The 13,963-nt window shown below is 42.1% G+C and overlaps 1 protein-coding gene across 3 annotated transcripts in view; it reads left to right on the top strand.

Annotated features, from left to right (window-relative positions):
• LOC138581348 (protein bicaudal C homolog 1-A-like) overlaps positions 1–13,963 on the top strand; it is a 361,089-nt gene that overhangs the window by 114,779 nt on the left and 232,347 nt on the right. For all 3 annotated transcript variants that reach the window (XM_069652613.1, XM_069652612.1, XM_069652614.1), the window contains exon 2: positions 5,590–5,627. In XM_069652613.1, the coding sequence (XP_069508714.1) occupies positions 5,590–5,627 (38 nt within the window). The remainder of the gene's footprint in view (positions 1–5,589; positions 5,628–13,963) is intronic.

Below are 13,963 nucleotides of genomic sequence, written 5' to 3'. Positions count from 1 at the left end.
CCCATACACAACTGGTGCATGATTCTTTTAAAAAATGTGGCTGCTGAGACCAGACCAAACGTCATTCTCTTAAACCTTGGCGCCCCTTCCTGAGTCACAAAAGTGGTGTAATCTCTGCTATCTGGGTGTAACCTTCCCTGGTGTTAAGGAGACGCCAGATCTAACATGCTGAACCCCTTTGCACCAGCCATGAGACTTACCATCTCTCTCGGACTTGGGGATCGAACCTGTGTCGCTTCTTGTCGTCTTGCTTCCAAGGCGAGCATGTTGCTGCTGAGCTATCCTCCCTGTCCTTTAAGTCACCCTAACCCTTCCTGGAATATTCCTGGAATACCCCTCTGTAGACATCCTCCAGAGCCCCGCCACCATCTCCCTTCACCACAGCAAATTGGCCTGGTACACTGGGATCAACCACAATACCCATCCCATTCTGCTTGTACCACCCCAATAAGCATCCTCCTATCCTCACCACATAAACATTTTCCATTGTTAATTTTCCTTTGCATTCCAGCTTAGCTCTAAATACTCCCAGTATGTGTATTTGTGATCCCCGTAGGCGCTTCCCAGTACTGAAGGTGGCCGTACTAATGGTGGTGTTAGCTTGGCATTGGCAAACTATTCCTCCCACACATGCTTGTCCACAATGGTGTAATCAGAGCCTGTATACACCAACATTGGTAGCCCCACTCTATTAACCAACACAACGGCATGGGGTTTCTCTCCTCTCTTCAGCTGAAACCGTACTTGGCTTACCGACAAACAGATGCCCGGCATCCTCACGTTCATACTCCACACAATTATCATCCTCATTATCCAGGTAAATTTATCTCACACCACCCCTAGGGAAGTTTTTGCGACAGCGTGAAAAATGCCCCTTCTTGCCACATTTGTGGCACACACCGTTTTCAGCCCCCGGACTCCCCAAGTTGCTGGCAAAATGAAAGTTGCTACCATATCTGAAACATTGCTTGACTTCTCGAGCTTTCACCTTGCCGCCTTTTTGGAAATCGCTGGGGCCCCTCTTGGCAGGCTCTCCTTTATGCAACTTTTTTTTTTCTGCAGCGCCTTTTACTGGCCAACATATCCTGTCACCACAGCACATTCTTTGCTCTCGACACGTAGTTCCTTTTTGTCTAACTCTTTTACACACGCCATCAGGTGCTTCATCTTTTTAGCTAAGTCAAGTACCAAACTAGGATCTCCCTTGGTCCAAGTCTCTTCCCTTATCTTGCTCTCACTCACCCCCAACATGAACTGGTTTTTCGCAGCCGTTCATCGTACGTCAGGGCAAAATTACATTTGTTGACTAATTCCTGCAGTCCTGTGATGAAATCGTCTACTATCTCCCCTGTATTATGCTTCCTTGTTCCAAAGTAATACCTCTCCAGTATTATACTCCCTTTCTTTTCATAATGGATGTCCATTTTCCACAGTATCACCTGATAAGCGGCCAGCGCCTCTCCACTTCCAACCCCCCCTGACCCCCCGAAACCAACATGGTCAGGGAGTGGTTCCGTTAGGTTCTTCAATATTCTTCTGCCTTCGAAACCAAGGTAGTGCATTAGGATGTTCCATGAATACCCAGGACATAATCCTGGAAATCTTCTTACCAGTTTTCCCACTTCACGATGGGCATACCCGGATTAGGGAGAAATGGGGTGGGGGTAGGCTGCCCATGACTCATTGATAGTAGTACTAACAGTAGGAGTTAGGCAGGTGGCACACTGATACCATTAGGCAGAAGCAGGCCCCCATGCACATTGACTACCAATTGCAAAATAATGTACCTGCTAGGTGCCACCACATGCTGCAGTCATCGTAGAGAGTACCTGAGCAAAACCCTGTGGCAGTTGCTATGATTGCTATAGTAGGTTCAGTGCCTCTTCTTCTCAATGTGCCCTACTCTGTTCATGGCACAATTCAACAGGCAATGGGCAACGCAGATCACAGCACTGTGCCCTGGCAAGGATGCTCCAGTGTTGCCAGGGCCAATAGCTCATTGGCAGCATTCTGTGAACGTCAGACAGGTCCTTTCCTCTAGGACCTGTATCCTGAAGCGCTCCGTCGAAGGACGATGACCCAGCCATGGACACCATAACTCTTTGTATCCTCCCTTCGGCTCCTTACTTCAGGCGCAACCCAGGTGGCCATAGGGATGACGTGGATCACGGCACCGCGCAGTGACCAGTGCTCTGTAAGGGCACCCAGCACGTTGGCAGTGAGATCCCACAGCAGCAACCCTATTTGCTACAAAGGCCCCCTTCACACCACTTGCACCAACAAGGGCAAATGGAGCCATGGCACAGCTATGTTTAAGTCACTGATGTTAATACTTTATTAAAGTGGATGGGACCTACACAAGATAGAAGAGAGGTACACCCACTGTGCGATAGGAGAGAGGTACACTGGGCCCCGGAGGCTTGGCCAGCTCGTCGCCAATGAAATGAAGTGGGACGCTTATGCCAGGGTAAGGCTGTTGTGATCACCTTTAATGCAGTCCTTTTAAATGAAGTGGGTAACAAGCTCTCAGCTATAATGCTTTCCTCTCCCTTCACTCTCCAACATCCAACTGCCCCTCACCAACATTCCTGCAGCCTACAATTCTATGCTGGAGCTTGGAACTGGTTCAACTATACAACTCCTCACAGACATCGCCACGGTACCATAGTAACTCACTCCTCATGTACAGTACCCTATAACAAAAAAATACAAGTATGGAGTACAGAGTTTATGAAGGAATGAGGCTTACTGGTAAATGTCAAAAAACCAAATGGAATGCATTTTGGTAAAAGACCATCCCTGTCAGCTAAGACATACCGAAAGGGACATAAATATCGACATGTACATGTTATGATTATCTTGGAAATATATTTTCTCAGAACCACATAATAAAGCAGTTAGTCAAAATGATGCAAGCAAATTGGGGATTTCTTTGATTTTCTACACAAGTGAAGAGAAAGTCTCAAGTGGCCACGTAGATAGTCTACTGTGTCAGTTGGAATGGCAAATGTTCCATATGGAGAAGAGATTTGGGATGCACATAACATGTTGCAGCTTCAAACTACTGAAAGTGCATTTCTGCTCCTAGCCCACCTTTTTAAATTCAAAATACAAATGTAAACAAAGGTCTTTGAATTTACCCAATTGGGTTAAGTGATGAGAATGTAAAATGCTAAATCAGGGCCAACAGCTAGGTCTTGTTCTGGAATGTGGGGGTTTTCAGGGACAGACACTAAACAGAAAGTAGAAAATACATGTATTTGCAGACTGTTAGATCTACCCAGTTGTGTTTTTTTCTTTAAACCAACATATAGAATTGAGTATTCCTTTTATTGAGGATACAATACGGGCACCACCTTTACGTCTATGGATATTATTACGGGCAAATAAAAATTCAATGTTAACACATGAAATAGGGAATTCAATCGGTAGGAAATTGTTTATTTTGCCAGAACCCATACCACAAATGGAAAATTGAATGCTCGAAATAAGGTTTTACACCTAATTCCTGAAGATAGGGAAAGTATTGCTAAAACAGCAAAAACTTTAAATGTCCCTCTAAATCCAATAAGAGGTAAGGCAAAGTACTTGTTGCAGGTTACAAACAGATGATTACTTCTACTAGTCTTAATTTAGCCGCCACTTTATGTCTCCCTGATATCAAGATAAGTGCCAGATCAGCATACAGAGAGTCATACAAGGGAACCACACACTTTTGTATAAAGCTATGATTCTTAACTCCACCAAGCAGCTCAATGAGGTTAACCCTAGCTCAGACGTGAATGAGGCCATGGGCACACAATCAGGTAGGGGCGATGCTCCTTTTCAAACTAGGGACTTGATTTTGACCAAAGGACGTGAACGTAATTTGTCATTAAGTTCAATTCCATATAAAAGGCCCGGATCGCCTTTATTTTGCATAGAAAATTACAGTATTTGTATTTGATTTACTAGGGCAGCTTTGTCAAAATATTCTTCATCAACTTCTGACAATGATCTTTTGAGCTTATAATGAATACCACATATGTCATAGAGATAGACAGTGTTAAAATGCGTTCGCCCATATGCCATTTAAAACCCATTTTCTTCTTCTTATTATGGGTAAATCATAAACATAATTATCCTTGTGTCACCTTTTTAAAAAAAAATAAGTTGCATATATAAGTGATGTACTAGGGAACTGAAAACAATACATTTTAGGTTGAGCATCCATGATTAAAAGTTAATTCTTCCAATAATAATAATGAGAAAAATAAGTCTTTAGCAAGTAATTTATCAATCACATTAAATTGTGGAGGAAACATTGCTTTGCTGTGTTCTAGGGAGATTGTCTGAGATGATGATGGTGAAATAATTCATCTCTTTATTAGTGCTAATGACTCATACAAATGAGTGTTCCATCTAGTCTATTAGCTCAGCCTTACCATCATTAATTCCATAGCCGGAAACAGACCCGCATTCACAACACGCTTCGTAAACTGATGAAAGCACCAACCATAATGCAGCTATGAACAAATCCACTCTTATCAGTGTGTACCAGGTCGATGATAATTTAGGAAAAACCATTGGCCCATAGTTTAGCACAGATCTTACTTCCATCGTTTTGGATCTTATAGGTCTATAAAATGCTCAGTTTTGGGTATATTCTGATGAATTAGAGGAAGCATTTCCTTTCCATTCATATCGCCCAATCTCAAGCAAGTAGATGTTAAAAAGAAAAAATATGAAACTGGTTGTGTATATCACGCTTTATGCCATGGTTTAGCCTCTAAGCACATCACCGGACATCAAACCCATGCTGCTACGCATTGTCTTGTTTCCAAGACAAGTGTTTTGCCCCTGAGTTATCCTCCTGGTGTTGATACAAAGTCTCTACCCTGTTGGATCAACACAGGTAGTCTCTCCCTAAGATTGTATTGACTAAAATGTGATGCTTTAGTCTATCTCGTCCCCTGTTTTAAAGAACCTAGGTTACTTCTATCAATGTCTAGAGCAGCACCTTTGCCCCCGAAGGTGATGAATTGGAGAGATGGGTGTTGTCGATTAATAGCACTAAATGCTGTGTATCAGATGGCGGGATTCCCTCTGCATTTAACACATACGTAAGTATTCAGATTCATGAGGAGTACTGGGTGAGTTGCCTGCCCAAGTGTTCAGGCCTTTAAGAGTCCTGGGTCTGAGATGGTGAATTTATATTGGTGCCTCCAACCATCCTACTACCCTAGCTTAAAGATACTTGCATCTTCCCCTTTCTCACAGGTGCGTGGGTTTTGTCAGAAACATACTGCCTAGGATTGCAATTGCGTACATCTAAAGAAAATGAACCTACATTGACTCCATCAGGTGGGCTCGGGGTTTGCTTATAGGGTTACAGTAAGGGTCCAACGAGAAGTTGCAGTGCAAAGATGGGAAGACGTTCTCCTCCGTCCTTGTGACACTGCTTTACTGCCACTTTTCTATGAACAAAGATGTTTTGATATTGCAGTTTTAAATGATTTCCTATTCAGGCAAGACACACACTGTTGTTGGATGGGGCAGCAATTTGATTTACAATGAATCAAATTTACTTATTTTTCAATTTTTCACTAGATGAAAGTGGCCTCTGTGGTGAAGAGTTCTTCCAGACGGTACGTATGTTTTCCTACACATTCGATGAAACATTGTCTTTGAAACTGCACTGTACCAAATAAACTGCAGGTTTCTTTAGCTTTCAGGTTTTTCAACATTTTATTTAACATAGACTTTTCTGAACATATCCTCCAATAAATCTGGGGATTGTGCATTCATGCATGTGTGAGTATTCAATGCCTACATTTGTGTTGTAATCTGTTTACCATTGCTAGTACCGGGAATGGAAATAATTTACTGGGGGTTGGGGGGGGGGGGGGCACAGAGACCAAACCTAGTGAGGTGGCACAAACCAACCTACAGAAGATTGCTGGGGAATTCTCACCCAATAATTATTTAAAAGTAATGGGTTCAAATGGTGTTTAAATGGTGTCAGTTTACAACACATGTTTTGCAAAAAAAAGTGGCAAATAGCTACACAATCAGTTCTGTACACATTTGAATGATGACCCTGACCACAATATATGCCAGCACTGCCACTGCAAAGCCCATGTTTCTGACGTCTGTGCACATGATGTATGTCACCATTGCCACTGTAAATCACTTTCATGATGCTGGCGCCCATAGTAAATGCCACCCTTGCCACATTAAATGACATTTATAAAGAAAAATGTAGTCGGACTGGGCACTCTTCTCCTTCACTCCCTCTCTTATATGGTGTCCCTCAAGGCACCATAATTGGTCCTCTTCTCTTCTGCCTTCTTACTGCGCCTCGTTCGACTCTTATATCCTCCTTGCAACATTCTTTTCATCTGTACACTGATGACACCCAGATCTTTTTCTCTCTTTCATCCTGTGATTCTACTCTGCACTCTGCTGTTTCATACTGTCTTTCCGCTGCTCAAAACTGGATGTCCTCTCATTTTCTGCATCTCAATCCTTCTAAAACTGAGGTTCTGTCCTTTTCTGCCTCTACTATTTCGCCCACTCTTTCCCCTCTGTCTCTTCTTTCCTCCATCTTCTCTTTCTTTCTCACTACCTGCATATACCCATGTCATTATCTTTGATCCTTCCCTCTCATTTTCTCTTCACATTTTCTCTATTGCCGCTCTTGTCATTACGCATTTTTCAACATCTGTCGTGCTCGTCCCTATCTCTCATTTCATGCCAGGAAACTTCTTCTTTTTCTTTTGTATTCCCGTATTGACTACCGTTCGTTTCTATTGTTTGGTCTTCCTGTTTCTCACCTTCTTCCTCTTTGTTCAGTTTATAATTCCTCGATTTGTCTCCTCTTTTCTTTACCCTCTTAGTCTTCTATTACACCATCCCTACTTTCAATTTCATTACTCTCTTTTGAATCTTATCTTCTTTACCACTTTCTCTCAATTGTTTTCAAATGTACGCATGTTCTGACCCCCCTCATCTCTCTGCTTACTCACGTTTTACATTCCATCTCGCCCCCTAAAATCACAGAACGTATTTCTTCTAACTGTTCCCAAACCTCCCTGTGCTTCTCCTCACTTCCGTTCTTTTGCTCTTTTGGCTCCCAAACAATGGAACTCCCTTCTGTGAAGGGCCTGAATTGTGAGGTGGACAACTGTTTGATATTTGTTCAAAATATGCTATTTTATCAGAAATAATTGTTCTCAAAATGCCTCACTTGACCTACTCTACTGTGGGTTTCTCTGCCTAATAAAACTAAGTGGAAACAATCTAACACAGGAATTCTGGCCCTCACTCTAAACATCAAATACAAAAGAAAATATATGGTAAATCAATTAACATTAGCAATGACATTCACAATATATCGATAACCTTTTAACAACCTGGGTGAACTCCCGTTCCCAGGACACAAGGTATTTTTCGGTTCAATGTCCAACCAAAAGAATATAAGGAAAATCCACATAGGTAGTCTCAGATCAGTTCTTGATCTGGGTCCCTCGTCAGGTATAACATAGGAGGATATATAAATAGGAAATTCCACCTCAAACAACAAGGACACTATCTATGTATCCTTCCCTGGTATAATATGATTCTGGGGAAAATATAGATGGTACACATTCCCTTCAACATATTCAGCCTCATCATGATTTTGGCGGTAACCCTTAAATGCATTTAAGGGTCTGCCAAATCATGGGTTTGGCTATATTTAGCTGGGGTAAATGTGCCGGGAATTTGCTGATTTTTGGCACAATTACCAGATGGTAATATCGCTGACGGTAGTTGCGCTGAATATTCCCCATTGGGCCCAATGGGGAATGGGGAATTCCTGAATTATTGTTCCATTAAACCTGTGATCCAGTGCTAATAGTGCCGGGTGGGTGGCGGTAACAGTATTAGCTCCAGCAAATAGTGCCTTTTCAATAATACTGCTGGGATACTGCCTAACGGATGATAAGGCCGATTGTCTTTTCGGAAGAATAGACTAACCTGAAACTTTGAAAATTGATATGCGAACATTTATCTTAAGGGGACACTGATTAAAAGGGGCTTCTCTTATCCCCCTGGTACACTTGATGGAAAAAGGAATAAAAACTCCTTTCCTCCCTGTAAGGAAAGTATCAGAACAAAGCTTTGAATGGGAAGTACAAGTGGCATGAGATGGAGGAATAGGCTCAGACCAACCCTTCTCTGACGTAAGTTGTGTTTGATCAGAATCTGTCCTATACATAGTGGATCCACAGTTTGTATAAGCAGTTTGCGATACCAACCCTGACACCATAACTGAGGAGTCAGCAATGCGAGGCAGACAGCTGTTTGATATTTGTCCAAAATATGCCATTTTATTCGAACAAAATTATTCTCAAAATGCCTCACTTACCCTCCTCTACTGTGTATTTCCCTGCCTAACAAAACTAAGGGGAAACAATCTGAGACAGGAATGCTAGACCTCACGATAAACCTCAAATACAAAAGAAAATATATGGTAAATAAATTAACATCCGCAATGACATTCATAATATATGGATAACCTTTTACCAACCTGGGTGAACTTCCTTTCCCAGGACCCAAGGTATATTTCTCTTCAATGTTCATCCAAAAGAATATAAGAACAATCCACATAGGTAGTTAAGTCTCAGATCAGTTTGTGAAAAGTCAGTATCAAGGTAAAGATGTGTCAACCATAGTTTCAACAACAGAAATTCCTCTTCTGATGAAATAAAGACTTCCACTTTCTCAGAATAGCATCAATGGTCTTCTCAGTCACAATTCCTTTTTACTGCTTCCAGACTTGACACAGTTCAAAAGGAATTGCAACTTCGAGAAGGTTAATGGAACAAAAAAGGCTTCGTTAACAATTATTATTCGTTTCTTCAGGTTAGAAATCACAGTCAGTATATTTGTCATGATGATGTCGTAGTTCTGCTGCTTCTACTTCAATAACTTAATTTGTACCACAGTTTACTATGAGGACACTCTCCTTGACCCCATAGCAGTCTACTTTATTTGAACCACTGAAGTCATGCATCTATTGACAAACAAAATATACCACCACAGCTTCAGTGCTTGGAATTGAAAAAAAATTAACTTCCAAATACAGTTTTGGTTTCACTTGTAACAATATCATCAGAAGAGGAATTTCTGTTGTTGTTGACTTCAGCACTCATATATGGTAAAGGCAGGTTTAGACTTCAGCACTTTTATATTGTAAAGACAAGATTCACTTTAAAGCACAGCAACCCCTTAAAGAAGACAAGGCACTCTTCTTCTTCTGAACATCTCTTCAAAAGAGCAGCCCATTTACCTCTCTTGTCTACCTACAACCAAAACCACTTCAGTCTTATATTTCAGCAGCAATGTTTCCCTTCCCCAACATGTGTCTTCACCTCTTTTGCCGATGTCAGACACACAATTAGACAGAAGCCATAGTGCCGCTCTCTTGGCTTTAGGTAATGCGTTCACACTTGTAGCTTAGGCAAGTTTGATATTATATAGGCTCACAATGTTCATTAGTACAGTTTCTGGCTTTGAGAAAAGGCTGCTTCACTCTCAATAGGAGAATACTCTTAGCTTGGGCAATGCTTGTGGTCTCTCCAACTTCAAATATTGAATTAAACACATGTCTTCTCTTTGTAACAACAATTGTTTGTTTCAAAACAGAGGTAGGGTTCCCTCTACACTTTGAAAACGAAATTAGGCACACGCTACCACTTCTTCATGGACTTTTAAACCTTTACATTTTTAACAAATTATGTTTCATAACAGTTGTTCAGCTTAATGACAGACACGTGACCTGTTATGTTCACTCTCTGCTTAGAAAATGAAATTAGGTCCACACAACCACTCCTTCATAATGTTTAAATACTTTAAGGGTTTGACAATGGGGTTTTGGTAACATTCAGCTTCTACGCGAATAAAGAAACCCTTTCCATTCACATGTAAGTGTTACTTCCATTGTTCTCTTATTAGCGAATGCAACCACGGCAATCAGGCTCACATGAGGACCTTCTCAGAACAAGCAGGTGAAATCTGCTGCATCCACGTTCCAGCGTCCCTTTGGTTCTCCCACTTCTGCTTGGTTTGCCAGCTCTGAGCCTCTTTTTTTCTCCTTCTACTGCTACTGCAGCATGCACTCCAGTCACAGTTCCAGCTTCTTCCTCTCCTTCTATTTCCTGCACCTGAGGGGATGTCTCCCAGGTCCCTTCAGGTGTGGGCTATTAGGCTTAATTGCCTGACTGTCAGTGCAACATGCCTCTTCAGCCCTCTTCTTTGCCCCAGTACTAATGGTATTATGCGACATGTAGTCCCCAACAACAAAGTTAATTCTTTCAGGGTTTTGTTTAAATTTAAGGGTATCTTTACGTCCCTTAAGGGTATTAAAACGTAAACCTTCAGAATTGGCTGTTACATAGGAATACAATTTATCTAAGGCAACATTTTCCTGTAAATTGTACCTTTGGGAGTAAGGAAGGGGTTTATTCTGAATGACTTTAAAGTATTTTTCCATTTGTAAGGCTCTCTCCGATTTTATAATACTTGTTTCCAGAACCCCAGCTGCTATATGTAGGTCAGGAACACGACAATGATAATAAGCCATTACCTGTTTAGGAAACCTGGAAAGCTTTTCATGATCACTTGACAAATACTGTGTCTCATCTCGCAGGATCTCCTCACCTCCCTGGGCCTTGTCTCCTCCAAGGTGATCCTACTGGAGTACACCATCCTCAAGGTCAGGATCAGGAAATGTCTGCCTTTCCCTGTACACATGCGAGGAGATTGTAGAAAGGGTTTCAGTGAGTAAGATTATTCACACATCCTCTCTCACTCCGTTCTGCCACATCTTTCTGTATCTTCCAATCAAACCTCAAAACTCATCTCTTATTTTCTTTCGGCTCCTAATCCCCTGGCATCCTCCTGTTCTGTTTTTACCTAAGTTTACATTTTATCATGATTGTGCTGCTTTTTTATATATTTTGTTCAGCGCCTTTGGCTAAAGGTGCTCTATAAATTAAATTAAATGAAATTTATGATGCCGTTGCCCCCATTATAGGTCATCATTGGCACTTTAGAAAAATGTCAAAATGATGGTGCCAACAATATATGTCATCATTGCCACTCGAAAACAGTTTAATGATGCTGGTTTCCAAACTATTTGTCATCAATGCCACTATAAAAGGCTTTCATGACACTGGTGTGCATAGTGTATGTCATCAATGCCACTTCAAATTGTATTTTCCACACTGGTGCTCTCAGTATGCCATCATTGCTAGTTTAAAACAATTTCATGATACTGGTACCCCCAATATGACATCATTGCCACTTTAAATAAATTGCAATCATGACACTGGTGTCGACAGTATAGCACATTGTTGACATTTTATATATCATTCATGATGCTGGCGCCACCAATATATGTCAGCATTTCCATTGTAAAATATTTTCAAGATGCTTTTGTCTACAACATATGCCATCATTGCCACTTTCAATATGCTGGTATATTATATCATTGACATTTTAAATCATTTTCATAACTCTGCTGCCCGTAAAATGTCATCCATGCCACTTTAAATTAATGTATTGATGCTGGTGCCCATACACATAGCCGCATGACCTGCACCCTGCCCCCATCCACTTAAACACACGCATGGACAAACACACATGTACACACACATACACATCGACAAACAAACACATACGCCCACAGACAACTGCACTTCTCATCCTCAGTCTCACACATTAACTCATACACACATGCTGTCACTCACCCACATTTCACCCCCTCAGGCTCACACATAGACATTTTTTTAAGTTGCCTGACATTCCTCATGGTTCCCCTGTGGCTCCACCTTCAGCAAGAAGCATGCCAAACAGGAACCACACCACTGCTAGGAACCAGGAAGTCACATTTCAGCACAATGAGCATACAGACAGTGCAGATGCCAGGGCTCTGAAAGACAATTCTCAGATGGTGTGGCTTCCCACTCTGCATCTGGGAAATTAATTGAGATCACTGTATGTTAAGTGTTGTGTGATGGCTGAGTCAAAGGCTTCTGGTTTTCCCGGATCTGAGCTTGTGGAAGATCGTGGAAGACAATAATTGCCAGATTCCTGATCTGAGGAAATGCAGTACAATTCCACTACAGACAGCGCCATTGAGTGATACTGTGTGTTTTGTAATTTAAGTCTGGTAGAGTCCCTCTTCAAATGGATTGTGTCCTCCCACATATTCCTCATCTTATCCAGCTTCAGCTGCTTCAGAAATATTTTCCAGCAGAGGGCGCTGCGTGTCGATGCCTGTCAACTCGATGTCCCTCGGAGGCCTCCGTCTCAATGACAACGTCATCAATGGTATAAAGCGTGCACAGCGACCGTTGGCCTCAGTTCCATTTTAACGCAAAAGCTATTGCTTCAGATATGGTGCGGTTCGGTTCCATATCGAGAATCTTTGAGTAAAGTCTTAAAAATGGCATCATCGATGTTGTCTTCGATGTCCAGATCAGGGTTTAAGAACTGTCAGGATTGTGGGGTGAAGATGTCCCTTACGTACCCACATCGGGTGTGTCTGTGGTGCTTCAGTTCATCTCACTCTACCTTCGACTGTAAGGCCTGCCTATCGATGATGGCAAAAGCTCTGAAAGAGCGAAGAGGAAAATTTCCGACAGGTAGGTCAAAATCTCCTTTCATGAGCCTATCAAAAAGAGCCTTCAGACGAGTCGAGAAATATTTCTCCTCCTTGTAAAACAAAAAGATCGAGATCACGAAGTGGTTCTCACCACTTGTCATCTTCAGGATGTTCGAAGATAAGGCACCATAGGTCGTCGTCTTTGTCGTCGAGTTCCTCCCCAGAACTGGTAAAATGGCCGACAAATTCAGCTTCACCAGCTGAGTGGGAGAATTTTAGAGTAAAAATTATGCAAGCATTCGAGAATGCTCCCTTGACCCCCTGGAAGACTTTTGAAAGCCATGCCCAGGTCGAAAAACTCGACAAGAAAAAAGATCATGGCAAAACCTGTGCGTCCTTGGGCCTGGAAGGCAAGAAAAAATCCCCTCGAGAGCTGTCAAAAGATCCATCGAGTTGAAACAAATCTTCCTCGAGGAAGAAGTCATCAACGCCATCAGCGCCGAAAGACTCCTCATCGGACCATGACAGATCCTCCACACCGAAAGCATCAGACAAGTCCTCAATGCCGAAAGTATTGAAGCCCTCAAAGTCGACAGTGTCGAAGATTTCGGCGCTGCCATCAAGGATTACAGAAAACGTGAATACACAACTACCAAGAGGGGATTTCTTTGAGTCACTTTCTTCGATTTATGAGGAAGCAGAACATTCTTCTGATGATTCAAAACCTTTTGGTCTTCAAAATGGAACACCTGGGGTACCTGAACCCTTGATCTCAGAGGAATCAATGTTAGAAAATGGACAGGAGTCCGTGCAAAATGCAAACGGACTAGATACATCCCCAGAAATAGAGTTTGGGCGACCTGACCCTACTGACGATGCTGAAGGGTCTTACAGACAATTAATGTCCAGGGTGGTGGAATATATGGGGTGGAAAAGAACCACATCAATGTATGAACAGGATGCTCTTACTGACATCCTAGATAAAGGACCCCAGGAGGACCCTATTCTTCCTTTTCATGTTGCATTGCAAAGTAGAGCAAATACAAATTGGGAAATGCCAGAAATAATTCTGGCAGTGAATAAGAAACTAACATCCAAATACAGGGCATCCAGTAGGGACCCCAGTTACCTGACAAAGCATCCCACTCCTGAAAGTTTGGTGGTAGAAGCTGCCACATCCACCTCAAAACAAAATGCATACCCAACTATTCCCCAGACAGAGGTGACAAGTGTTACGACCCTTGGGCCAAGACAGTTTTCTCTGTGTGAAGTATGTCCCTAAAGTTAGCGAATGCTATGTGCATGTTGGTCAGATTCATCATACTATTTGGG

Source organism: Ambystoma mexicanum, chromosome 3p, assembly GCF_040938575.1.
Source record: "Ambystoma mexicanum isolate Mex_15411 chromosome 3p, UKY_AmexF1_1, whole genome shotgun sequence".
Lineage (NCBI taxonomy): Eukaryota > Metazoa > Chordata > Amphibia > Caudata > Ambystomatidae > Ambystoma > Ambystoma mexicanum.
The sequence above is the reverse complement of the archived record's forward strand: the minus strand, read 5'-3'. Positions and strand labels throughout refer to the sequence as shown.